The sequence below is a fragment of the Taurulus bubalis genome (genome assembly GCF_910589615.1).
Source record: "Taurulus bubalis genome assembly, chromosome: 8".
Classification (NCBI taxonomy): Eukaryota; Metazoa; Chordata; class Actinopteri; order Perciformes; family Cottidae; genus Taurulus; species Taurulus bubalis.
Genome location: NC_136596.1, coordinates 3,328,652 through 3,356,204, shown reverse-complemented (window position 1 = coordinate 3,356,204; position 27,553 = coordinate 3,328,652). Strand labels below are relative to the sequence as shown.

Below are 27,553 nucleotides of genomic sequence, written 5' to 3'. Positions count from 1 at the left end.
GAGCCCGTAACGGCTATCTGTTCTAGCTAGCTAACGTTAGCCGTTCAGCGTCCTAGCTAATGAGCTAAATATGAACGGCTAACGGTAACGTTAGCTGGGGGGGCTATACGTCGCATGTTAGCTAACTGCCGTTTCGTTTGGTGGCGAACACTTAAATCCAATTCGCTGAAGGGACTGAGAGCGATGCGCGCGAGGTGAAATTATACGGTTGACTCGAGGAAGAGGAAACTGCGAAGCTGCCCGCAGGAGCTAAGCGAGCTAGCTAGCTAGTTAGCTTACGCGGACGCCGTGTAATAACAAGTTCGGTTAGTTAGCCGTTAGTTGGTCACGTCCCAGTTAGCCAGGTAACTTGATCCGCTTGATTCCGTTTGGTGCTCGCGCGTTTACCTCGCAGTGATGTTGTGTTTGGTTTGGTCACATGATGGGAAGCACCACACGTTAGCGTTAGCTTCGCTTTTTCAGTAGAGAACTGTCAACATCCACAGCCTATGCAATAATAACGATGGTGTTATTAGCCGTTGCTTGTATAGCTCTTTGGCAAACGTATTGTTGTGCTAATTCAATGCTTTAGCTTACATGGGATACAACACTAAACACTAATAAAATAGGAGTAAAAGATAATATATGAGGGTTTACATGCAGCTGGCTAATCACACCAACACACATGAATACAATTGGATGGTGGAGGTATTTACATAAGTTTATGAAAGTGTCTTTTGACTGAAGCGGGTGTAAAAGCATACAATACATGTATTAAATCCACATGAGATAAAAAAGGACTTACTATATTTGTGTAGGATGGGAATTATCAATGGGACTTTTTTAATTTTTTAACAAGGATCCAAAGTTAGTTACTTGTCCCCTGGGGACCTCAATTGGTGACAGAGACCAGGTCACAGGAGGCAGAGGGATGAGGAGTTAACGGTTAACCCGAGAGCCTGAAATTACAAAAAAAAATTCCGCCAGATATCTGTGGGCTCAACTCCTTTTAAGATCAGATTGTAGCTGTGTCTTAATTGACTCCAAAGTTTGCGCAGGGGCCTGGTCTGAATTAGCATTTGCAGCCAATGACAAGAGAAGGCAACTGAAACGTTTCTCCAAAGAAAAAGCGCAGATAAATGTTTCCATACCGTTTGTGTTGAGGATGTTTTACACAAGTACTTCTTCTCTTATTAACTGAATATTTCTTCCTGCAGTTTCTTTTGCAAAAGTGAACCATGGACTCGGGCAGGCCTTACCGGGGGCGGCAAGGCGGCAGAGAGAGGGGAGGGGGGACGGAGAGAGGGTCGGGGACGGAGAGGGGAGAACCCTGGAGGTCCCAGGAGCAGGGTCGAGGACAGGGCTTCAGATCAGAGGGAGGTCAGCAGGGCAAGAACCAAGGCGGACCCTACCGGGCTAGTCCCAAGAAGGGAGGGATGGGGCCCCTGAGCTACTCCCCCGGTGGATTCAGAGGCGGTCACAGCCCCTCGCAGAAGGATGACCCCCGGTGGTTCTCGGGTCCTGAGAACAGTGGCGGCGGTCGCGAAGATGCCTGGAGAGAGCGCTCACAGCAGCAGCAGTGGAGGAGGAGCGCCCCGGGAGAAGGGCCAAAGGATGACAGGGAGCAAGGCGGGAGAGAGGACCCCGACGGCAATGCTCACAAATCAGGTGAGGATTTCGGAAAAAATCGGACTGGCTGATTTAACGGCGCTGAAGCTTATTCAACACGAATTGACGCCACCTTCCTTCCCGAAGGGAGACGACGGAGAAACCGAAACAAGAACAGAGCTTATGGCGAGGAGAACAGGGGCCCGGTGATCGAAGAGTCCACGCTCTCGGCCCAAGAGCTCCAAAGCTTACGGCAAGCAGAGCAGCGGCTTAACAAAGAAGAGATCTACACCCTGAAGAAGGTAGTGTGGGGTGTCTTTTTTATTCAGGCAATTTTTCTTGGGAAAAATATCAATTTGCTGCTTTTTACAGTAAATGCACTTGCCACTTTCGCATTACACTTACATCCCACCTTAAAGTACTGCTATCTGTTGACTGCACTTTATTTTAACTTTAATTTTATATTCTACTGTAGATTTAATTGTAAATATTCATGCTCCCCGTTATTGCACTTTGCTTATTGTTAAATGTTATGCATCTCCTGCCAGGACAAATTCCTTGTATGTGAAAACCTACATGGCAATAAATGATATGATGTAGTACTTTGAATATTTGTGGGTATTTCACTATTGGTCAAAAGATTGTCTGGGGCACGGCTGCAACTAACGATTATTTTTCCTCTAATCAAGAACAAAATCACCAGATTAATAATCTATTTGTTTTGGTCCTTTTTTGAAATGACAGAAAATGGAAAAAAGACAAAGTTTTCTTCGATAACGATTGTTTTTCTTTCTTCTGTGCAACAATGTTTGATATGTTTTAAGAGGCTGAGTTAAGAAGCTCCACAACAGTTTAGTTATTGCAGCCGCTGTCTGACGTCTGTACTCTCCTCCTTGTTGCTTCAGAGGTCACACAACAACCCCGGTGCCCTTTACACCTGCGCTCTGTGTGACGTCCTGCTGGATTCTGTGTCGGACGCTTACAGACACATCCGAGACAAACGGCACAAGAGGAGGGCCAGGGTGAGGAAAATGACCGTAGCGTTATGCAAGTCACCATTTAGACGATGTGGTCGTCGCGTGGCTGCAGTCTTCTGTCCGTTGAAGCCGGTCCTGATCCTGTCGCCTCGTTTGTGTCCACCAGGAGAGGCAGGAGGAGGCGATGCTGACGGAGATCCTGCCGCCCGGCCCGGAGCACGCCGCCGCGGTGAGCGCCGCGCTGGAGGCCGTCGTCCTGCAACACGGGATGAGCGACCAGGACGTCGCCACGAGGCAAAGCGTCGTCTCGATGATGCAAGACCTGCTTCTGTCCGTCCTGCCTGGTAAGTCACCCGGGGGACGAGATGTTGAGACTGCGGTTCACCAGACTGCGTGAATAACACCGATCCATCTCTCGCCCGCAGAGATCCGGCTCAGGCTTTATGGATCGTCTTGCACTAAGTTTGGATTTAAGGATTCTGACGTCAACATTGACATTCAGTATCCATCTCACGTGAGTTTAGGTTTTATTTTTTTCACACTGTTTTTAAATGGGTTTCCTCACACACCTTCAGTCTAAGTAATTGATATTGGTGTTTGGTTTTTATTCATACCAGTTTGACTTAATGGGGTTCTCAATTGGAGAAAGGGACAAAAATATTCTTTTTGCTCTAGTTTGTAACCTTTTTTAACGCGACTGTTTCATAAGACATGTCCTTTATTTATTTTTTCACTTTGTATTTATGTTTCGTAACGACTTTGGCATGCAATGTATTCACAGATGCATCAGCCAGACGTCTTGTTGTTGGTCAAGGAGAGTCTCTCCGTGAGCCGTGAGTCACTTCTTCTTGTTTTCACTGCGAGATGCGTCTTCGATTTTAAATTCACGTGTCGCCAGACCGCCGTGGAAGATTTTAAATGGATGGATATATATATACTTTATTAATCCCCAAGGGGAAATTTGTTGTCAAAGCAACAGGGATGAAAGATATATATACAAAATAAAATTCATGTAACGTCTCTCGTTCTTTTCCTCAGCTATTTTTGTGGAAATGGAAGCTGATTTTCATGCCAGGGTGCCCGTGGTCATCTGCAAAGAGATAAAGAGGTGGGTGTTATTATCCAACATCTTTAAGAACCAAACTGATTAATAGAAACTCTAAATTGATCTTTAATTAAGACGTTATGAAGCTACCAGAATGGTTTCTTCACGTCACCACATGCACAACATCAGTAATCCGCTAATGGAAGCCCGTTGCTATTCTCCACAGCGGCCTGGTTTGCAAAGTGAGCGCCGGGAATGAAAACGCGTTCCAAACCACCTCATATCTCGCTGCTCTGTCCGGCCGGGAGGATCTCCTCCTCCCGCTGGTTCTGGGACTCAGACGCTGGGCCCAGGTACGTTTCCAGCTGGGACGCAGACGCTCGCATCAGCCAGTGTGTCCCTAAATTTTCTAAACGTGTTCTTGTTTCCGCTTCAGATCAGCGTTATCGACCGCTCGGAGGAAGGCGGGCTGCCGCCGTACGTCTTCGCCCTCATGGTCATCTTCTTCTTGCAGCAGCGCAAAGAGTCCCTCTTGCCTGCCTACCTGAAACCAGAGGTGAGCCGGTAAACAACGGTCATTTCAGCATTGATCTGAGCATGAAACTAATCCTCCTCATTTTGTCTTTTTTTAGATTAAGGTGTTTTCACTCAGCAGGCTGTCGGACTTCAATCTCACGCACACGGAGGACGGACACGTGCACTGGGCCTACACTCCTCCCTCCAAAGAACAGCCAGCAGAGGGCTCCTGTATAAAGGGAAAGGTAGGCATGAGTACACGGTTTTGTTACCCCAGAGCTTTCTTTAGATGAATGTGCTTTTTGTCTAGATTTGTTTTACTACAGTAATAAAACAGAACTTGCAGAGACTTGAAACCTTCTGTTACTATTTATATATTATACTGAACAGGTTTTGTCAGAGTTCCCAGAGATAATGTCACTAGCAGCTGAAAGTTTGTGCCGTCTGCGTTTCCTCTCAGGTGCCTCTGGCGTTCCAGAGCCCTCACCCGCCCGTGGAAGTTGGGCTTCTCTGGGTGGAGATGCTCCGCTTCTACGCGCTGGAGTTCAACCTCGCCGACAGCGTCATCAGCGTGCGGACGGGCGCCGTCCTTTCCCGGGAGATGAAGGACTGGCCGAAGAAGCGCATCGCCGTGGAGGGTCAGAAACTCTCCTTTTGTGGTCTGAATTAGAAGGTTTATGCTTGTGCACCGGAGTTATGCAACTGAATGCCACTTGGTGACAAAGCGATTAAAAAAAAAATCTGTGTGCGACACGCATTACAAAACCTTGTTCAGTGCATTACAAGTGTTCTCATAAGGTTTTCCCCGTAGCAGCTCTAAGACGGTACTTCCTTAATGCCTGTGGCAATTTATACTGAATAAATTAGCTTAGCGGCTAACGAGACTTTTCTTTGAAGTCACTTAATTTGTGTTGACATAAACGAGCGGACTCGATTACGACCGCATCTCGTAAAAGACATCTCCAGACCTCTGATCCCAGCCAGTGATGGACGCGCATAGAGATTCACTCAGACAGGATTTAACTCAAAGTCATTTCCCTCCTTCAGACCCATTCGCCGTGAAGAGGAATGTGGCTCGCACCCTGAACAGCCAGCAAATGTACGAGTACATCCTCCACTGTCTCAAGACCACGTACAAGTACTTTGCGCTGCCGCTCACCGCGCCCGGCGCCGCCGGCCACAAGGCGAAGGCTCGGCGCGGACAGGCGGCCGCCGAGGCTCCCGGCGGCGAGGTGGCCTCCGCCTTGAGCCAGCTCGGCATCAAGGCTCAATCGAAAGCGGGCGAGAACGGCCCCGAAGACTCCGACTGCATCATCGAGGACGAGGAGGAGGTCGAAGAGTACAGCGACTCGGACGAGGAGCGGGAGAAGGAAAAAGCGGACCTGGGGAAAAGCAGCCTCTCCGAGGACGACGAGGACGACGCCGCCGAGCACGAGAGGCAACACCTGGACAGCTTCACCACGGAGGACGAGGACATCTTCCTCGTGGACGAGATCTCCGGCGAGGAGCTCCTCTCTGACGAGGAGGGCCCAGATTTGGACACGCCCGGTTCAGTGGATGAAGACGAAGAGGAGGAGGAGGAGATGGCGTTGGCGCCTGAGAGTCTCTCATCGCCACACTTGGAGGACAAGGTCGAGGACAAGGGCGCGGAAACTAAAACCCAACAGCTGAAGAAGCGGTCTTATGCGTTCACGAAGCAAGCGTTCACCAGAGGAAAGGTAAGCGCTGGGGTTCACTGCATCTTGACACGGTATCTTCTGAACAGTTTAAAGTGTTGCGTTTCTCGTAGGACGACTGGAAGTGAAATTAGACGAGCGACTGTAAACGAGACGCGTGTGATCTGTGTTTGAACCCCTTTCCCTCAGTCACACATGGTCGTGTGCAGCTTGTGCAAGCGAGACGGCCACCTGAAGAAAGACTGTCCGGAGGACTTCAAGAAAGTGGAGCTGGAGCCGCTGCCTCCCATAACGCCGGAGTTCCTCTGCGTCCTCGACAAAGTCTGCGAGCAGTGCTACAGTGAGTAAAATGTAAAATGTGTATTTCTTGCAAACAAATAGTTTGAATTTCAAAAATTGGCTTTTACGGCATTTTATTACATTTTACAGATGGCATAATCATATTTGAACAATGGAGCTCATGCAAGATTATTTACATTTTCTGATCCTAAATCTTTTCTGTGCTCAAAGTTTAATTCAGCAATCTTTTTTTTATTTTTTATTATTGCACAGTCTTGTTTTGTAAATTGCTCGTTTCCGCTGCATGAAGGCCAACTGTTCATGAGCAGGTGTGAATTTCTGAGTTAAAAATATACAGAGCTTCAAGTGCCGCTCTCCAAGCGGTGGAACTGCAACTTCCTGGTCCGGCACGAGATGCGACTGCAGACGGGCGAAGTGATTTAAAATCAAGCGCACGGCTTTGTGTCTGACGATGATCTCCGCTCCCTTTGCAGCTGACTTCGCCCCAGACGAGCTGGAGGTGGGCGTGAGGGAGCACATCCTTCAAGACCTGGAGGTCTTCGTCAGACGACAGTTTGCCGGTGAAGTAACCGTCTTCACCGTTTACCATCTTTTTAGTTTTTCAAAACTTAAACTAGTATGATGGAGATGAGTCTCACTGCATTTAATTTAATTTTTTTTGATGGACAGGAGCTCGGCTGCAACTGTTTGGATCGTCCAAAAATGGCTTTGGCTTCAGACAGAGTGACCTGGACATCTGTATGGTGCTGGAGGGGCAGGACAGCATAGAAGTGAGTTCTCTTCATTTATTTCTACTGCAAGGACTGAGATGTCACTTTTGGTACTCTGCGTTTCTGCTCCAGTCATTTGTGGATCACATTAAATGATCGGGCATTTGTAGTTGTTGGTAATCGGGGTTCATTGTTCATCTCGCTCCACAGGATGATTACTGCATCAGCGTCATTGAGAGCTTGGCGAGAATGCTGAGGAAACACCCAGGTTGGTAATAAATCAGTGACGCTCTCAGGCCCTCGGTTCAGATGAAGAAATGCTCCCCAAACGCATCTTCTGTTAAATAGCAGTGGCTCATAGGATTTTTTTTTTTTTTTTTAATGTTTATTAAGCAATAAGTTTCTCAGCTTGCAGCTATTCCACTTGTTTCCTTTTATTGAACGAGTTTGTCCCCAGTTCCTCGTAAAGTAATGATTTTATATAACAGAAAATGTCAAAGCGTCTCTTTTAACCCGTCACCAGGTCTGAAGAACATCCTGCCCATCACGACGGCAAAAGTCCCGATTGTGAAGTTCTACCACGTTCGCACCGGCCTGGAGGGAGACATCAGCCTCTACAACACTCTGGTGGAGCGCTCTCTCTCTCTCTCTCTCTCTCTCTCTCTCTCTCTCTCTCCCTCTTAGTTTTCTGTTTTCATGTGGTCTCTTCTCGCTGTTGGCTAACTCTTCCCGCTCTCCACCCCTTCAGGCTCTGCACAACACGCATCTGCTCGCTCTGTATGCCGCCATTGACCGAAGAGTGAAGATCCTCTGTTACGTCATGAAGGTTTTCGCCAAGGTGAGCCGGCGTTAGACTCTGTACGTCTCCGTTGTCATACAATATCGTCATATTGTGTTTTATTTGTCCCACTACAGATGTGCGACATTGGGGACGCGTCCCGTGGCAGCCTCTCGTCCTACGCCTACACCCTCATGGTGCTGTTCTTCCTGCAGCAGAGGGACACACCAGTTATCCCTGTGCTGCAAGAGGTACGAATTATGTTTGTTTAAATTGAAGTATCCAATACCCTGTTGTTTAAATATCGGTACCAATAAAATGTGGTATCGTACCATCTTTAAGACTGACGCTGTCTTAAAGAGCCGAAGACGTTTCCTTTCCTAGTCGAGGAAAGTTATATTTCCATCATTATGAAACTGATGGGAAGAAATGGACTTTGGCGGACCGCCACAGTCTGCGTTATTAATGATGATCACTTTCCTGTAATTCGGCAAATGCATAATCAATCAAAGAGCATGTGTTAAACTTAATTAGTCTTCCAGCATCGCCCTCATAAACTTCTCAAAGAACTTGATTTAAATTGAGTGCCGTTTTGTTTTGGAAGCTCAAATCTGATTGTACGCTTTGCAAGTTTTCTTCTTTTACATTTTAATATTCTTTTCATGAATTTAAAAATGTGATGTTGCATGTTCTGTCATCTATTATTCCATTTTTTTTATGATGCTTTTTGCATAGAAGTCACTTTTAATGTGATAACAGTTAAAACTTAAATTCTCAAACTACTTTGTTTCAACATGTAAGCGCAAACTATGGTTGACCTTGCAGACCCTCTTTGTTTGGGCCCTCAGAATATTTTTTTATTTTATATGTATATTTTTACATCTCAACACCAGCATATCGTGGACTTTTTCAGGCCTATAAAGAGGGATTTATTGCCAAGAATCTGCAATTTTCCTCAACTTCTCTCAACTTTGTGTCGCAGATTTACGACGGAAAGAAGAAGCCGGAGGTGCTGGTTGATGGCTGGAACGTGTACTTCTTTGACGACTTAAAGGCTCTTGTGAGTCCTTTCTGTTTATTTTATTGTTTTATATGTTCTGTGTCTGCCATTTTGGGTGAACATGTGTTAATAGCGTCTTCCTCCGCCCGCAGCCCGGCCGCTGGCCGCAGCACGGGAAGAACACGGAGACGGTGGGCGAGCTGTGGCTCGGCCTGCTGCGCTTCTACGCCGAGGACTTTGACTTCAGAGAGCACGTCATCTGCCTCCGTCAGCACGGCCGCCTCACCACCTTCAACAAGCAGTGGACGTCCAAGTACATCGTCATTGAAGGTGTGGCAAACTACGTTATCGTGTGGCCGCTTTGGGAAGCGTTATATTTCTCTTTTTCTGACTCGAAATGCCTGTCTGTGTTTGGTTTTATTTTAATTTCCTTTGTTCATATTCCAGATCCGTTTGACCTGAATCATAACCTCGGTGCTGGTCTGTCCAGGAAAAGTAAGAAGATGACGTCGCTTGTGTCTCCTGTCGTCTCCTGTCGTCTCGTTGCTTTTTGTCCTGCCTCTTTTCTAACGCATCTTCTTCTTCTTGTCGTGGAAACAGTGACTAACTTCATCATGAAGGCTTTCATCAACGGCAGAACGGTGTTCGGCACGCCAGTCAAAGTCTTCCCTCCCGTGTACCCCTCTCGGATGGTGAGTGTCTGCTGTCTCTCTCCTGACCGATTACTCGGTGTTTCCCCAAATTGCTTAAATGATCAAATCATTAAAGTTGTGATTTCTCTTCATGCCCCAGGAGTATTTCTTCGATCCGGAAGTCCTCACCGAGGGAGAGGTGGCGCCCAACGACCGCTGCTGCCGCATCTGTGGCAAGATCGGCCACTTCATGAAGGACTGCCCCCTGCGGAAGAAGTAGGTGCAAAACCCGGAGCGAGCCCGGCTTCGTCGCAGCGTTTCTGAATTACATTTTGTATGCATTAAAAAATGTATATTTAAAAATTCAACATCCCCTCGCACCCTACCTGTAATACCTCCGCCCTCCACTAGAGGGTCGCGCCCCACAGTTTGAGAGCCACTGAGCTACGCGTTTGCATCACTCAGTCTGTGACTTTTGGCTCAGGTCCAGACACAGACGGGACTCTGAGAAAAGGCCGGAGCACCTGAGGGACATGGCGGAGGACGGCAGACACAAGAGCGAGCCCTGGAGGAAACGGGAGTCCATGGAGGTGCGCTGCTGCTACCTGTGTGGATCCAGCGCCCACATCAAGAGGGACTGTCCGCAGTACAGGAGCCCCGCAGGTACGCCGTCGTTTTGCATTGAGAAGCCCCGAAAAGACATTTATTTTAACTCCCTAGTAGAACTGACAGTTTAGTTTTTGTGCTATTTTTGCATCGACGTCCATGAAGCTTTAAAAGGAACAAACTGACCTCCCTTTTTTTTTTTTTTAATTGGTCATTTGACAGGCAACATGAGGATGGATGGCTTCGCTTCCACCTCTTCACCTCACGGGAGGAATTTGAGAGAGCGACAGGTATGATCTTGATATTGCGACAGTAAAAACGTATAAAAATATATTTAGTTGGTCGACGGGTGACTCCCACCGCTTCACCTCTTCCTCTTTTCAGGGTTCACCGATAGGAGAAGAGAAAAGGAGAAAGCAACAAAATGTGATGCTAAGTCCACAATCAGGTATGTCCAGGTCCTGAGCGCCGTGCCTACGCCACGGTGTCATCGAGTCGCTAATTTAACATTGAGTTTGTTTTTAAAATGCATGTTATTGCAAATGACTTCCTGGAATATAGGTGAGAAAGGGTCACTTCAGGTTGTCTTTTTATTTTATTATATATATATATATATATATATATATATATATATATATATATATATATATATATATATATATATATATATATATATATATATATATATATATATATATATATATATATATATATATATAAACACACACACACACACACACACAAAAGACTTCACGAGAACCCAAACTAGTTTTTAGCAGTGAAGAAACAAGTTCATGCTTTTTGAGGGAGATTTGTTTTTCTGTATGTATGTATGTATATGTATGTATGTGTATATATATATTTTAATTTGTATCAAGAAGAAAATAAATAAAAAAAATTGATATAAAGATTTTTTTTAATTTGTATCAAGAAAAAAATATATTTTTAAATTAATTTGATATAAAGAAGAAACAAATATATATATTTTGATATAAAGAAAATATTAATTTTTCTTTATTTGATGTAAAGAAAACGTGTGTATATGTGTATGTATGTATATGAAAATTTAAAATATTTTTAAAATTAATTTGTAAAGAAAGACTTTTTTGTATTAACTAATTTGATATAAAGAAACAATGTATATTTTATTATTTGTATTTATTAATTTGATATAATTAAAAATATATGTATTTTTCTTTTTCAAATTAATTACCTGATTTAATTGATAAGAATTTAGGATGGGAATATATAACTATTATGCTTCTACCTTTCCATTCTTTCTGTTTTGTATATTAAATTGTGGCTTTACTTATTGCATGTAATTGACTGAATACAACACAAAACATCTTACTTGTAACCTGAAATGTTTTGGTGCAAATATGCAATCAGTCCATCTGGTTTCCAGTGATTGACGACTGCGTTCTGGTTTTGGTTGCAGGTAGTTTAGCCGGCCGGAACGTGGGCCGCTCCGGCCACAGGAAGAGCCCGGTGGAATGAGCAGCGGGCCGCCGCGTGGTTCTCCTCTTGTCCAGGCAGACGGCGACCCAAAGTCCAGAAACCATTGAATCTGAATGGGACTGTTGGGCCAATGGGAGCCTGTTAAAAGCCAAAGCCAGGACGCCTTGACTTGAAGCCAAATAGGGCCTTTTTATGTGCAAGTTTGTTTTTTTTCTCCCTTTTTAAAGCGCTCCTCCTAAGAGGAGCTTTTTAATCCTTTCATTTTAACAAGAGAAGCCATTTTGCATGCCCTTCATGTCTCTGTTTACCTACACTGCCAGTCAAGTTCTCTTTTTATATACGTTCACAACAATGTAGGGACATTTCTTGAATTAGAAAATGCAAGTACGTGACTAATAATTAAAAGCGTCAGTCTTTTGCGGGCAACGTTCTACACATTTGTACGGTGGGTTGTCCTCTACGTCAAGTGATTAAAGGTGCCGGCCGTGAATGAAACCAACAAGTCCCTTATCGGGTCACACTTTTATGGATCAATGTTCCTGTTATATTTCATTAATGTTAACACACAAAATGACTAAGAGGTTTGTTTAAAAAAAAAAATGTGACTGGCAGTGTACGTAATGGCCAGGATGTTTGTTTTTTTTTAAATTTTATTTTTTTAATCTCATTTCTTTTTAAATCCTGACTTATTTGTCCTCCGCACTGACGTCCGTATGTCTTCAGCCTCGAATGCAGCTCCGCCCACAGTCTCTCTCTGTTAGCGAAACCAACCTGTCTCTGTGTGTGTGTGTGTGTGTGTGTGTGTGTGTGTGTGTATATATATTAATATTTTTCTTTCTGGGTCGTACCCTTTTCATGTTGAGACCGCTTATCCACCCGGTTCATAGACGACATGCCCCTCTGCCTGTGAACAGAAGCACCGTGAGACTGTCTGCTAACCCGTACGCGTCCAGACGAGCTAGGAAATGTTGTGACCGTAGTGCGAGAACATTTAGTTGAACAAGAGTTTCATGCGTACTCTGTGGTAAGGTGTTTAATTTTTTATGCCCCCCTCCCTCCAATATATAACTGTCAGCTGACAGTGTACTCCGCTGCAAACACTGCTCACTTTCTCCTAAACTAGAGGTCATCTCAGTTGGTTCAGTGAAGAGATAAACATATTTATTTGCCCTAAGAAAAGACTCCATGTTGTCTTCATGGCCACAGATTGGTAGCTGCACTGTGAGGAGGGTACGCGCTCTTCGATGATGTCGCTGCTAGTCAACGTCTCAAAGACCTGCTTATCATTCAGATGCGAAGATGGACTGTGTGGCTTTGTCGTTGTCCTAATATGGCTGACTTTTATTCAAAGAAATGTGTCGTTGGTGCTATTGTAAACAAATTTATCAATTTTTTTTTTTTTTTTTAAAGTTTCCTTCGTCAGACTCGAATGGGAGGTTCAGTTTGTTAATGAGGGGAACTCCCCTCATCCGGCCAGGGAAGGTTGAACAGTTGCAATCCATTTTGTGTCTCAAATAATTCATTAAACAGAAATCAAATCCCAGTGTGCAATATTTCCTTGTACGTGATGTTTTTTTTCGTAATGTTTATTACTGTTGTGCATTCATAACACAGTGATGTACCACTCCTATAATAAAACTGGAACAAACAGTCCAAGCTGAAAGTACGGGTGGATGCTGGTTAACTTTTTATTATCTCCATGTTTGCTGAATACATTTTAGCAAGAACGGTATAAAACAATTATGATAGTCCTTTATTGGTCCCGCAGTGGGGAAATGTACAGGATTACAGCGGCAAAGTGCACACGAGACATAGTAAAAAAAAAAGTATAAAACAAGTGGTATAATAAACAGTTTATACAGCCAGAATACATTTAACTAGTGTATTTATATTGCACAGGTTGGAGTAATTTAATTTTTTTTTGTAATCCACTAAACACAACTATTATAGTATTTTTTGTTTTGTTTAAAGAAACTGGATTAACTGTAGTTCCACATGACTCGATGATTGGCTCATACAGAATACGCGTCATTTGTTCTTTATTTATGACACAAAGACTAGCACGTGCGAGCGTGAATGTTCCGTTTTCACCTTTGACAGTGCTGGAAAAAACCTAGTAAGGTCCTTTAGGTTGAGGCTTGTTTTTAGAAGTGACACATTGGTGAAGAAGCATGAAATAAACGACTTACACGAGTATTTTTAGAAGCGTAACTGGCATAATTGAGAAAGTTACATAACACACGCCTGTGTGTTTTCGTCGTCTTATCCGTGAGCCCATTGGCGGACGGGCCCGTCCGTCATAATATCAGCCAATCGACGAACGGACCTCTTAATTGGGGCGGTTGCCGATTGCATAAGACGCATGCGCAGTTCAATGTTGTGATTATAACAAGCAATATGTCTGCCTCCATGGTGCGGGCGACCGTCCGAGCGGTCAGCAAAAGGAAGCTGTTACCCACGAAAGCCGCACTGACCCTGGTAGGTCACACACCGTGGTTACAACACCGTGTGTGTCTGCTCACACACGCTAAACACACAACGTGTGGCGCTAGCCCTCCAACGGCCGCTTTGTTGCTTCTAAGCTACGTGAGCCTACGTTAGCTTAGCTAGCTAACCGTCAGTGACTTGAACGTCACACACGCACACACACATGGTACAACCCTGGTCCTACTTTTACTGAGGTTTCTCGTGACATTACAATGCACTTTTTATTGTGTGAAGGAGCTAATATTAGGGGACGGACACACTAGGCACCTATACAAATGGCCTAGCTAGATGCTAACGGTTTTCCTTTGCTAAGCTAAGCTGTTTCGTAACGTGAGATCGGCTGTCATGTTCTGTCACAGCCACTAATAGTCTATTGCATCCACACAATTTAACACAATGCGGACGACCACCAGCCTAACGCTAGAATCGTGTTGTGTGTGTCCCTTTTTAAAAACCAAACTCCTTGCTCACTTCTTGACTTAACAAGTGATTTAAAGAAACATTTGCTATATGTATGAATCCATTTTAATTAAACATATATATTATTGCCGAAGTGTTATCTTATGTCATGTGTATCTGTTTTTATTATTCTAAATGAAAGACACACTATTCTAACAGTAGTTTTTCTATGTGAGGGGCACAAATCACCAGAGCAGAATCTCTTGTCTGTGTGCTTCGACTAGTCTACCTCTACCTGTGAGGAGAAGGGAACGTACTCTATGTAGTATCGGTGTAAATACGATAGGCGGTCGGTGCTGGTGAGGGTCCCAGTTGGTTGTGATGGGCGGGCGACGCTGCAGCTGTAAGATAACCTTCCAGCCCTCGGTGGTCCGAGCTGATAAAGGACGTGCGCCTAAATGTTAAGGAGGAGGAGGATGCAGCCCAATTTGTGAGAAGCCATCCTACCCTGTGTAAAACCCAGAGCAAAATACTCTGTAGGACCTACACGTTATTATTTACTAGACATTACCACAACACTTGTTTTGACAGTTTAGAATCAGAATTAGAAACCGTTTATTGCCAGGAATGTTTACACAAACGAGGAATTTAGTTTGGTGGAAGGTGCATACATTAGACATTCGACGAGACGAGACAAACAACAATCACAGACAACGACAGCAACAGTGCAATGATATTTAAATCAATTATAGATAAAGATAAAGTGTTTAGTTGGCAAACATCTCCAGGCTGTGACACATTTAGCATTGTTCTGTACACACACACACACACACACACAAGCAGGTGAATGCGCAGGCTTTAAGGGATTAGCTCCCTGTGGCCGGCGGGGTTCAGTTCGCTCTCCTCCATGTGAGGCTCCGACCGCTTTCACTTTATGTAGCGTGATGGTTTGGGAGAAGTGTGCTGCAGCTCCTCAAACAACCTGCTGTTGATTGATAAAGGTACAACTATAATGTAGTACACACATTTATGTGACATTTATGTAACACATAAGACAATTTACTATAGTCGTATGTATTTTTTTTATTGTGTTTTATTATCATATGCGTGTCTGTTATTCCTTGGGATACAGAGAGAACTCGAGAGACAGAGACTTTCTTTTCATGCAGCTGATGAAATGTCTGCTCTGTCGTCACGCCGCTCTTTGATCCTTTTGGGGGAGGGTTGTCTATCATCTAGGGAACACCTGGAGGGAATTTACTCAAATTTGGCACAACCGTCCTCCTGGATTCAAGGTTGGACTGCTAAGAATTTGATGCTCCCTGTGACCTTTAACTCAAAGAATTCACATGCAAAAATATGACAAACCAAATGTCTTAAGAGGTTGAAAAGTACGACGCGTCGACACCTGCATCGCGTTACACAAACGTGTGACGGGATGCAAACGCCGACTTGGCAGCCGGTCAATTCAGACCAGTTAAAGTGTTGCCGAAGAAACGTCTCACAGTATCAAACCACCGAAGAAACGTAAACCGGCACCACGATGTGTTTCTCTATTCTTCTGCTTTTTGCCAAGTGTGCTTTTCTGCAAACACACACACACACACACACAGCTTCTATTTGAACCCTGTGTGCTTTGTTAACTTTTACAACCTCTTGTTGTCTTTTCTTCTAGACCCCAGCGGCTGTGAACAAGATCAGGTTTTTGCTGCAGAACAAGCCAGAATACGTGAGTAGCCGACGGTTTAGACCATTTTCTGTAACTTAACAAGTCCGTCAATCCACATTCCTGTGTGCAGCCGCCCTCCACTCCCGTAAACCCATAACATTTAAACCCATAATGAGCTGTCTCCTTTACGACTGGCGCTCGAAAACTCTCCAGCAGAGATGGGCCAAAAGAAACAAAAGGTGTAGATGACACCAAACGGTAACGTCCTTGTGGTTCTCCGTAGATCGGTTTGAAGGTCGGGGTGAGAACGCGCGGCTGTAACGGGATGACTTACACACTGGACTACACCAAGGAGAAGGGGAACTTTGACGAGGAGGTGCTGCAGGACGGTGAGTCTTGTGTTGTTTTTTTCGTGCTTTCACGAAGGTGTGCAGAGGAGTGACGTCTCCGCTGCGACTCTTCTTGCAGGCGTGAGGGTGTTCATCGAGAAGAAGGCCCAGCTGACCCTGCTGGGAACCGAGATGGACTTTGTGGAGTCCAAACTGTCCAGCGAGTTCGTCTTCAACAATCCCAACATCAAGGGCATGTGCGGCTGCGGAGAGAGCTTCAACATCTGACCCCGTCCTCCTCCCACCGTCCCAATGTGTCCAGACCCGCGTCCCCTCCACGAAGACCGAGAGACTGAACGGTGACGTGGAAGTTGGGCTCTAACTGCAGACCACTTCCTACATACACACAACCTGAGCGTGTGGATACATAAACATAGAGGAAATGTTTTAGTTCAATCTGTGTCATGAAAAACTTGCTTTTAGGTTCAGTTACCTCTGATATTGACACCGGCTTTCTTTTTTTTAAACTGTGATGTGCATAAAAAAAAAAAAAAAAAACTTAAAACAACCTCAGAAAGCGAGACGTTTTTGTTTTGCTGCCAGTTTTTGTGTTAAACGACACAATATACGCACAATATTTTCTGAAAAGTCCAATTTTAAGTTGGTGAAGCTTGAATCCATCCACTAAAAGCCCGAAGGCCAACCTCCGCTGTGTGGCGGCGCTCCGTCAGACGGTGTGCCGCCACCAACCCAGCGGTCTGCAACAGTGGACGAGTGTCTTGACCGCGCTTTATCATTTGTAAAGTGTATATTTATCTCTGTGTAAATATAAAGAATGTATATCTCCCTTTGAACCACGCAAGCGCACAACAATAACATGCATCCCTCATAGAAGAGTACATGAGGCTCATGTTTTTTCCTCTTTAGCTTGATTGAAGCAGTTGCGTTTATATCGTGCAATATGTCATGTGTGTACATATGGAATAATAAATTGATAAATCCAATAATAAAATGACGGTTGTTGACGATGTTTTTATTGTGCAGCCGTCTAACCACGAGGCTGCAGGACCATCGCTACGCCTTTATCTGAAATGCAGGAACCTGGACCGGGTGTCATGGGGACTATTATTTTTTGAGTGATTGGGTCATGGACTGTCGATGCAGGGACGGAGGTTCTGACAGCGGAGAGTTAAATGGGGTGAAGGTAATGAATACCGTATTTATTGTAAGATTCACTGTCGGTGTTACAAAATAAAGTTGATTTTGAATTTTGTGAAGGATGACATCACCCAGGGAATTATTTTTTCCCCTAAATCTTAAATGGCGACTATAGTTATTAGCTAGTAACTAGTAATTAAACTGAAAATGAATTTGTTTTGGCTTCTTTTGAGGCCGCAGAACAAGCTGTCAATCCAACATTGGTCCCCTGTTGTAGCAACACGTTGTCCAGCAGCTTCTGAGTGATATTAGTATTCATTTGAAATGAAAGTAAACAATAGTGATGGAGAGATGAATCTTCCTGAAGCATTGAAGCTTTCCATTCAATCGGTTCACATATGGGCCGAAGCTTCTTTTGCTCTACTGCGACACCAAGTGGACAATAAATGTGAAACAGGCAGTGATCATAACGACACCATGGCTTTGATGTGTGAAGCTTTGAATTGAATAAATTATGTTTGTGACGCCAATACATCAATTATTAACTTATTAATATTGTCTGTCTCTATGATATAATGATGGGGTCAAAAGTGAAATTGGAAACATTGAGAGAGGTTTGTGATGTGACTGGCTCAGTGGTTAGCATACCCCTCCTTTAATCAGAGGATTGGTGGATCGAGCCCTGGCTCTGTTAGTCCATGGTGATGTGTGCATTTTATTAATTTTTATAAAAATAGGAACTTTTCGCCTGCTTTATAAAACTCCCTTTCACAAGCACAGATGAAGCTGGGTACAGAGAGGAAGGAAGGGAATCCATTGAGTTTCGCTGCCCCTTAGGTTTCAAATCGCACAGCAAACCCACGAACCATTTTCTGAATCAGTCACGTGGCACGGCCGGCTTGCTCTAATTTATAATAGATATATACTTTATTCATCCCGGGGGGGATTTGTTTGAAACAGCAGCAAGTTACAGAGTAAACATACACATATTAAGAATGAAAATAAAATAGCAGAGCAGAACATGTTTCATTTAAGAAAATTAAATAAAGAAAAATGCAAAATCAGAATAAGAATGGTTGCGTTTTCGTTATCTTACGCCTACACACAGGTATTTGTACAGTAGCCCAGAAGGGACAAACCGATCGCTGGCTTTTAGATAAGCCATTTGCCTTTTTCACTTTTTTTTTGCGTTGGCCACCGTAGTTCTTTCCCAACGTGCTTAGCAAATGGGAGAAGTTTAAATTGCTTGTAATCTGCAAAATCGCCACTACGTACCGCCAGATCCTACGCACTGGCCCTTTAAGAGCAGCAGCGTCCGCTTGATAAACGGTCGTCCAACTAGCTCTGTTTTTGGTCTCTACCAACAAATATCTGGAAAGGATGCGAATAAAACGGTGACACTGAACCGAGACGGTAAAGTGGAGGCCGAAAAAAAGAGATAATCCTTCACAACACATTTGATCCATTGCTATTATAAAAAGCTTTATATTGTCTGTACACGTCTATTTAAAAGCAAAATGGATTGTCTTGAATTAGAGCCATGCTTATGAGTTTCTCAGAGAACATGTAAGCGGCCTCCCCTTTATTCTTCTTGCTTCATGTTCTTCCTTTTGATTTGATTTTGACAGTTTGAGCTATGAGTCACATGTTTACGAAGAAAATATGGCAAAAAAAAATCCGATCATGTATATATGAATTACGGCAGCAGAGTCGCCAAGGGTAGATGTGTTTTGGCAGAATGGTTATGAATATTTCATCTGCATGTCAGATTTCCCCCTTCTGCTACTTCTCTCAGATTTACAATTTACTAAGGACTTTGGCCGAGAGGAAATCACCGTCCCTAGTCCGCCGAAACATCAGCGCTAATCCCACCGGCGCCAGGGCCTTCAGATCCAGAGCAGTCTTCCCCAAGAACCTCGACCAGCTGTCCAGCTGTCGCTTTGAAAGGCGGGACTTGCTGAAAGAGAGCGCGGTCGCCTCGCCTCCCACTACCGCCGCCGCCGCCTCGTCTCGGGAGGGACAGCCTGCGCTGCTGGCTGGAGAGTCCAAGATGCTGCCCTCCGAGATGCAGCCACACATCCTGGGCGTGGCGGCTTGGCCCCAGCGGCCGTCCCGGAAAGCGCCGTGGACGCCGCCCGAACCGTCTAGCCAAACCGGTCAGTCGGCAATCGCACATCACAAAAACAAATAACTAGCAAACTCCTGATCAGGAAGACTCTCCTTCACCTTCAGTTTACTAATTTGTCCATTCACGTCTTAGTATATCGCCCACTGTAGTCCTACACGCCTTGGCTCAAGTTTTAGTTGGTTGCAATATGTGACTTCACCACCAGGTGTCGCTAGATCTGACACACTGAATCTTTTTCATTTTAAAAAAAAAAAATGAAAAAGAAGGTTTTCCTTGAGGTTATAGATGTACAACAATAACGATCACAAACAAAACTAGAAACAAACAAAGAAACACATTTTTGGGGTTGCAAAAACTGTGCTAACTGTGACGCTTGTGATCCCGATCCAGTGCCAACCAGCGAATGGTTCTTTGAAGACTTGGAGGACCTCCAGAGGAAGCTGTTTTTAGGGGCCTCAAAGAAAGCTGGAGTCCCGAGGACTCATCAGGACCCTAGGTGAAGACAAAGACGCAGAAAAGATAAAATCCAGTTGAAACCAGTCGAGATAGTTGTTGTTTTTAAATTTCATGAATTTTTACATAGCATGGACATAAACATTGGCTCTTTAGACAAAGTAGTTGCACATTCAACTATTAGAAACCCAGCATGCAGAATAAAACATTTCTGAAAATGTTTTAAATCGAACCCATCCAACAAAGGAGCACCTTCTGCAAACGCATTTTACACCGCCTAAATTATGCTTTATTAGAAAAATGTAAGTTCCTTCTTTTGTGCGATTAAAAGACTATAAAATATAAAAGAAGAAATATAAAATAATCGATGAAGATTCAAAATCCTGTTGAAGTTTCCTGTTTTTTTTCTACTATAAGAGACCAAATGGGAGCAAAGGGGATGCTCAAATTGTATTTGTCTGTCACACACACACACACACACACACACACACACACACACACACACACACACACACCCTAATCTTACCTTAACCTAACCTGATTCCTAATGATTTACATTATGGGGATCTGTCCCCAAAAGGTAGGCGAGTCCCCACAATGTGACTGTGCATACAGATTTATGTCCCCACAAGATGCGTAATACACACACACACACACACACACACACACACACACACACACACACACACACACACACACACAAAATAATCTTACCTTAACCTAAACCTACCCTAACCTTCAACTTCACCCTAAAATGTAATGATTTACATTATGGGGACCTGTCCCCAAAAGGTAGGTGAGTCCCCACAATGTGAGTGTGTATACAGATGTTTGTCCCCACAACATGAGTAATATGCCCACAAAACAGAGAAACTAGTTTGTTTGTTTGACGGTCAGGATAATATGTCAAACAAGAGGCCTCACTTTGAGCTACAACCACTTGCCGTTGGCACGGTGAGATGCAGACACGTAATGACGGCTTTAAAATACCCCGTGTGTTCGTTGTGAGCGGGAGATCAAGCTGTGCTGTCACCACGACCTCCACCAGTCATCCGTTTGAAAACGTTTTTTTTTGTTTGTTTTGCAGGTCACCAGTCATTCTGATTCTGTTTCCATAATGTTTGATGAAATAAAACGTAAACGCAGGGCTGCCTGCAGGATGTGGGCGTGGTTTGAGTAGATTGACATGCAACTCAAACTACATTTAAACGGCTATTATCTGAACAATTTGTGTTAAAATTCTGCCCAATGTTTTCTGCAAGAAATTACATTTTTCCCTTTGAGTGACACGACAGGCAAATCATGTGTTTATGCCCTGGTGAATTTTGACATTCTTCTTTTTCAACATGCCTTATTTAGGACAACAGGGGAAAGAACACTACAAAATACACATTTGGCTCTTCATTTGTACTACTTTGTCTATTTGCATCTGTAGATTTCTTCTAAATTCACCAAAGGTTACCATTAAATAACGCCTAATTTGCATATTTAATCATGACATTTCAGCAGACCTGCGACACAGAAAACATTCGTCTCAATGAGAGTGATCGACCGGCGACATCGAACACCGACTGAAACTTCTGGATTTCAACAAGATGAAGAAATTAAATGACTTCAGCTGCAGCCAATTTACACGAGCTCACCCGGTGGTGGTGGAAATCTCTCTCTCTGTCTCTCTCTCTCTCTCTCTCTCTCTCTCTCTCTCTCTCTCTCTCTCTCCTGGTGGTCTATAACAGGGCTTTCATCTCAGACCTGCAGAGAACAGAACAGCATCCCGTCTCCCACCAACACGGGACTCAACCCTCCAGACAGAGAGAGAACACGGGTAAGAGAGGCTTATTATACGGGCGGAGCTTATTTAATATGCTTAAATATGTAAATGTATTGCAAATGGCCAGATATACATATGGTAATTCTTCAAACTTCGACGTCATTCATTCTGTGCTGTCTTTAAGTGTTGTTGAGAAAGTCCAATGCGTGTTACCCGTGCACCGTGCAGGACGCCCCCGGCTCTGACTTGTGAAGATGCCTGTGGAACCAGCAGCAGCCGACCACGGTCCGGACTGCGGGTCGGCGTGCAACGAGTCCGCAGCCACGGGGGGCCGCCAGGGGCCGCCGGCGCTGGTCGACGCCTGGCTGGTCCCCACCTTCTTCGGCCTCATCATGCTGGTCGGCCTGGTCGGGAACTCGCTGGTCATCCACGTGGTCACCAAGCACCAGCAGATGAAGACCGTCACCAACTTCTACATCGGTAACCTTTGAAGCGCTCACCACCAAATCAATAAAGAATACTTTCTTCTTCTTCTTCTAAATGTGTCTTTAATCTCACAGTTCTATATTATCATCACACCTCCCTTTAAGGCCTAACGCACGACTGAGAGGACATTTCAAATAACTACTTTTAACTTTGACCTGAGTGCAGCTTTGCCCAGGTAATATTAAGAGACTTTATTTAGACCAACAATACTTTTACTAAGTTCTGACCCGACTTTGATCAAGAACGTTCCAGAGAGTTTGGTCTAATCGTGCCGTTGGTCAGATAATAGAATCTCAGAAGTTGTATACCTTTTGTTCTGCGTCGTCGAAAAGAACACGGGTCAGTTAAAAAGCTAGAAACCTCAGCAACTCTCAATGTTATCGGCATGGATGCGGTTATCTGTGGTCCTTTGTCTTGAATGTCGTTTCTCTCATCATCACTGCTCTCGTCCTCTTCCAGTAAACCTGGCTACCACCGACATCTTGTTCCTGGTCTGCTGCGTGCCCTTCACTGCCACGCTCTACCCGCTGCCCAGCTGGGTCTTTGGAGAGTTTATGTGCCGACTGGTGAACTACCTTCAGCAGGTCAGAGAGATCATGGTCCTGCGGACACCGTGACTCGTTGTACGCCTCCGTCAAGTTACGGTTTACATCAATGTCTGTCCAAAACGTCAGCGCTTCATCCTTTTTATCATAGTTCAACACTTTTGTGTGAAACTGTCATCATTAGCATCTGATTTATTGAGTTACGGCCAAATAAAACCATGTGTTTTGTGAGGTCATAGTGATGTTTGACCACCAAATTCTAATCAGTTGGTCCTGAACTGGATGTTTGTGCAAAAATTAAGGCGTTCCTGAAAAATGGACCAGGTAGACGGACAATGCCTCCGGTCACGGCTGTAGCCAGATGAGATGTTTTAGCATCGTAGAGTGCTGCAGGAATGAGTCCTAAAACCCAAAAGTTAAGTTAGCATTGTTGCACTTCCGGTTCCCTCGTCTTGAAGTCTTTTGGGTTTAGAAGACTGAGATAAGGTCTGTGGTTAAGAGATTTGACCGTTTTGGTCATCCGATATAAAATAAGTCAGTTTTTGTGAAATTTTAAGATTTAACGCGTGATCAAAAAAGGTGGTTGCTAACAAGTGGCTACATGAGACGACAAAACGTCATCACGCCGACTAGTGAGATTGTTTGTAGCCCAGCGTTAGCGTTTTACTTCTGCCGATTGCAATCATGCTTCAAAAATAATAAAAGTAGTGAAGATGAAGATCATCCGGCTGAACAAGATGTGTTTGCCACAGGATGCAATGCTAACTTTCAGGGTAGGCTCTATAGATGTACATCTACCCGAGTAACTCAAAGAAGCTAAACTTAGACCCAAAACATAAAACCAACCTGAACCAAAACCGGCATTAAACTGTCTCTGCGCAGTAAAAGTACTAAGTGTGTGTGTGTGTTTGTGTGTGTGTGTGTGTTTCAGGTGACCGCTCAGGCGACGTGCATCACGCTGTCCGCTATGAGCGTGGACCGCTTCTACGTGACCGTCTATCCTCTGCAGTCGCTGCGCCGCCGCACCCCGCGCATGGCTCTGGCCGTCTCCGTGTCCATCTGGATCGGTACGCCACAAACAACCACAGCACGCACACGCACACGACCTCACACACACATCGGCACATCGACAACTTTACCTTTCAATAACCCTCACTTCCTTTTGATCCAAATGATCGACTGCATTAAAACTTCTTAAGCCTCAGACGTTTTTTCGCAAAAATTGCGAAGGTTTCCATATCCATTGTGAAACTGGGGTTTCTCCTCAACCACAAGGGCTATTTGAATAATTCCGGTGGTAGTTGAGCTTGATCCCCCATTTTTGGGGTACGTGAGGTTAAAACTCTTTGAGCCCTTTTATATCAGGTCACAAGGTACAAATCAAGAAAAAAACATGGTATTAATCCAAAAGAAATAACATGTTGGGTATCAAATTAAACATAAAAATCAGGGGTACAATAATATGCAATCCCCAACATGTACAACCTCTAAACACAACTCAAACAATAAATAGGATTAGGGGTTAGGGCTTAAATGGCTACACCCGAAGTCAGAAAACTGGTGGAACGAAAAAGAAACGGCCCCAGAGAGACAGTTGAGGATTCTCCAGTTGTTGTTTTTTGGGGCATTTGGTGGCGATGACTCATTATGAGCATCACGCTCCAGGTCAAACAGTTGGGTGTCACCCTCCCCATCCCCCGTTTTCTCCAGGCTCCCTGCTTCTGTCGATCCCCGTCGCCGTGTACCAGCGCCTGGAGGCCGGGGACTGGTTTGGTCCCCAGACGTACTGCAGCGAGGTCTTCCCCTCGGCCCGCCTCCAGAGGGCCTTCATCATCTACAGCTTCCTGGCCGTCTACCTGCTGCCCCTGCTCACCATCACCGCCTGCTACGCCTTCATGCTCAAGCGCATGGGGCAAGCCAGCGTGAATCCCATCGACGGCGGCTACCAAGTAAGAGTTGCTTATTGAATCCACAGAGGACCGAATGTGACCCCGATCGTGACCAACGCCTCCCTGACTCTCAGCTGCAGGCTCAGGCGGGGCGAGCGGCGGCGGTGCGGGCCAGAGTCTCCCGGATGGTGGTGGTGATGGTGGCCCTGTTCCTCATCTGCTGGGGCCCGATCCAGGTCTGCATCCTCCTGCAAGCGTTTGGCCTCCGCAGTTACGTTCTGTACAAGGTGACTGACTCTGTGACGTCTGACGCTGCCCATGGGTCGGCAGTAGGGGTGTAACCGAGTACCGGGATCAGGGCTCACTTTTAAAAGAGGTCGTCTTGGCGGCCTTTAGGCAAAACTGAAAATATTGTTGCTATTTTTAGTCCCCTTTGCAGTATGATTTTCCGTCCAGCTCAATGATGTCGGGGTACTTTGCCTCCCAAGTCTTCATAAATGTCTATTTTTAGTTTTCCGCTCAGATTCATCTGGTTCTTTATCGCTTGAATCAATTTGTTTGAGTCTCTTGTAGGAATGTAGGAATGTCGGTTTAAATATAACAATTATTACCAATGTATTAATTTTGGGTTCCACGTTTTGCTGTTTGCTGTCCCTGTTTTTCATATCGTTAAAAAGTAGTTGCAACTATTGGCAACCAAAGATCAAGAATTAGTTGCTGCAGGATTGAGTCCAAGAACCAGGAAATGAGTCAGCATTTTTGCCCTCCCAGTTCCCGGTTCCCTCGTCACAAAGTCAATGTTCTTTTTTATTTTAATAGCCGTTTGGTTCGATGCCTGAAATGAGATCTGTTGTGAAACACAAGCTGAGGAGATTTAAATTGACGAAATATGTTCCTCTCTCATGAATTTTTAAGATTTTATATTAGAAAAGGTGGTTCCTAACAAGTGGCTAAATGAGGCGCTCATGCGATTGTGTTTCAGTTCGGCCAAAGACGCTCGTTCGCTCTTTATTTCTGTTGGTTTTCCACAGATAAAGGGAACAGGTGCATGGCTTGATGCCAAGGCTACAAAAATACGTAAAAATATTTGTGCGAGCAGGAACTCGAAACGACCATTTAGAATATTCTCTGTGACGAGGTGTGGAGCTGCAGTCTAAGTTTAGCTCTTGCAGGCGATGACGGTGAATAACAGGACTGCGGTCACACACACACTGATGTGGCTCTTGCTTCAAAAACTGTGCGGCAGATCGATGCCTTTCATCTAAGTCCGTCTCACTTCTGCACCCCTGCAGCTGAGGATCTGGGGTCACTGCATGTCTTACTCCAATTCCTCCGTCAACCCGCTGGTGTACGCCTTCCTGGGCAACAACTTCCGAAAGGCCTTCAAGCACGCCTTCCCCGCCGTGTTTCTGTGGCGCGTGAGGGGGAGAGTCAGGGTGGGCAACGTGGACCCGCAGGATCGGGGAGAGGTGGATCGCCCGGCACCCAAAGGAGAAGCAGAGATGCACTTTCTTTCATCCGCATCCTCAACCAAACCATAAATAAACAATGACCCTGTGCGCTTATTGTTTATTTATGGTTTGGTTTGTTCTGGACACACACACACACACACACACACACACACACACACACACACACACACACACACACACACACACACACACACTTGTTTCCATCACTTTAGAGGACATTACATTGATTTCCTAGAGACTGACCCCAAAAGGATGTTGAGTCCCCACAGCGAAATAAGATGCATGTCCCCACAAGATCGGTATAACACACACACACACACACACACACACACACACACACACACACACACACACACACACACACACACACACACACACACACACACACACACACACACACTTGTTTCCATCACTTTAGAGGACATTACATTGATTTCCTAGAGACTGACCCCAAAAGGATGTTGAGTCCCCACAGCGAAATAAGATGCATGTCCCCACAAGATCGGCATAACACGCCACACACACACACACACACACACACACACACACACACACACACACACACACACACACACACACACACACACACACACACTCACTGAGTGAATAGTAATGCCTTCCTTGTGATCTCTTAAAAGTGACAAACACATCAAGAGCACCCCGTGACGTTCACAAGCTGCTGAATCAAAAATTATCTTTGTCACATTTTTCAAACTCAGCTTGGACTAATAATGCAATCAGTGGACGCAAAAAAAAAAAAGGAGCTCCTGGTGTTTCCTCATCTTTATCTTTCTCTTCTGTGCAGGATACTAGCTCTTCTAGTAACAGAATCACAGCACATTGAGAGACGAAATACCTTCCATTTTCCTCTGAAGTCCTGAAGCGTGCTTCTTTTGTCTGTGAATCTATGCGCACGCATCCGCAGGGAATCCTACTTGTGATGTCAGCCGAGCTACAGTTGATGTGTATGTGTGCAATAGGAGGCGGAGCCAACTTGGACATAAATGGAATGGACATTTTTTTGTTTATTTCATTGCAGGCTCGTCACATTTTTACTGGGTTGGTCTTACGCTCTCCTAGAGATTTACCCACAAGTCCTTTCTCTCCCCCTTCAGCTTCACATGTATCTCTGCAGAAACAACGTGCACCTTTAAAGTTGCTCACCAGCACTGATTTTGAAATGTCCAAATTCTTGCAGGTCCCATTGATTAATTGGTGATGTTGTGATACAGCAGCTAAAGGTTATCACTCCTGTATTTTACCTAAATTATTTTTATTTTACACAATACATAACATGGACATGATCATTTAAACACGTTTTCCTGGCTCCATGCTGTTATATAAATGGTCCTTAATAATGCGACACTGTTATCTGTGATGTTAAAAGAATTAAAAAGCAATGAATTTAGTTCTTCTTCTTTGCTGTCAGCGCTTTTGTTTTGTGTGGCGTGACCTCAAAACCAATCAGTGCAGACCTAAAAC

General features: G+C 44.6%; 3 protein-coding genes across 3 annotated transcripts; all 3 read left to right on the top strand.

Annotated features, from left to right (window-relative positions):
- Window positions 1–1,217: 1,217 nt before the first annotated feature.
- tut7 (terminal uridylyl transferase 7) lies at window positions 1,218–12,942 on the top strand (the record flags this gene model as incomplete). The annotated part of the gene is made up of 28 exons (XM_079221749.1): window positions 1,218–1,647; window positions 1,735–1,889; window positions 2,493–2,609; window positions 2,731–2,908; window positions 2,990–3,078; window positions 3,346–3,397; window positions 3,603–3,672; window positions 3,836–3,962; window positions 4,046–4,165; window positions 4,242–4,370; window positions 4,586–4,763; window positions 5,173–5,843; window positions 5,991–6,141; window positions 6,575–6,661; window positions 6,771–6,871; window positions 7,022–7,079; window positions 7,335–7,438; window positions 7,560–7,649; window positions 7,727–7,840; window positions 8,572–8,649; window positions 8,742–8,919; window positions 9,037–9,084; window positions 9,190–9,281; window positions 9,382–9,497; window positions 9,706–9,884; window positions 10,050–10,117; window positions 10,212–10,275; window positions 11,266–12,942. 28 exons carry the CDS (start codon window positions 1,218–1,220, stop codon window positions 11,322–11,324), a joined length of 3,903 nt encoding a protein of 1,300 aa, XP_079077875.1. The 3' UTR covers window positions 11,325–12,942.
- Window positions 12,943–13,682: 740 nt separating this feature from the next.
- On the top strand, window positions 13,683–17,173 carry isca1 (iron-sulfur cluster assembly 1; the record flags this gene model as incomplete). The annotated part of the gene is made up of 4 exons (XM_079222424.1): window positions 13,683–13,763; window positions 15,847–15,900; window positions 16,124–16,229; window positions 16,309–17,173. 4 exons carry the CDS (start codon window positions 13,683–13,685, stop codon window positions 16,455–16,457), a joined length of 390 nt encoding a protein of 129 aa, XP_079078550.1. The 3' UTR covers window positions 16,458–17,173.
- A 4,760-nt stretch (window positions 17,174–21,933) lies between these two features.
- On the top strand, window positions 21,934–26,140 carry kiss1rb (KISS1 receptor b; the record flags this gene model as incomplete). The annotated part of the gene is made up of 6 exons (XM_079222264.1): window positions 21,934–22,159; window positions 22,625–22,749; window positions 23,642–23,777; window positions 24,421–24,659; window positions 24,734–24,886; window positions 25,892–26,140. The coding sequence occupies 6 exons, from the start codon at window positions 21,934–21,936 to the stop codon at window positions 26,138–26,140; spliced, it is 1,128 nt and encodes a 375-aa protein (XP_079078390.1).
- Between the last annotated feature and the right edge of the window lie 1,413 nt (window positions 26,141–27,553).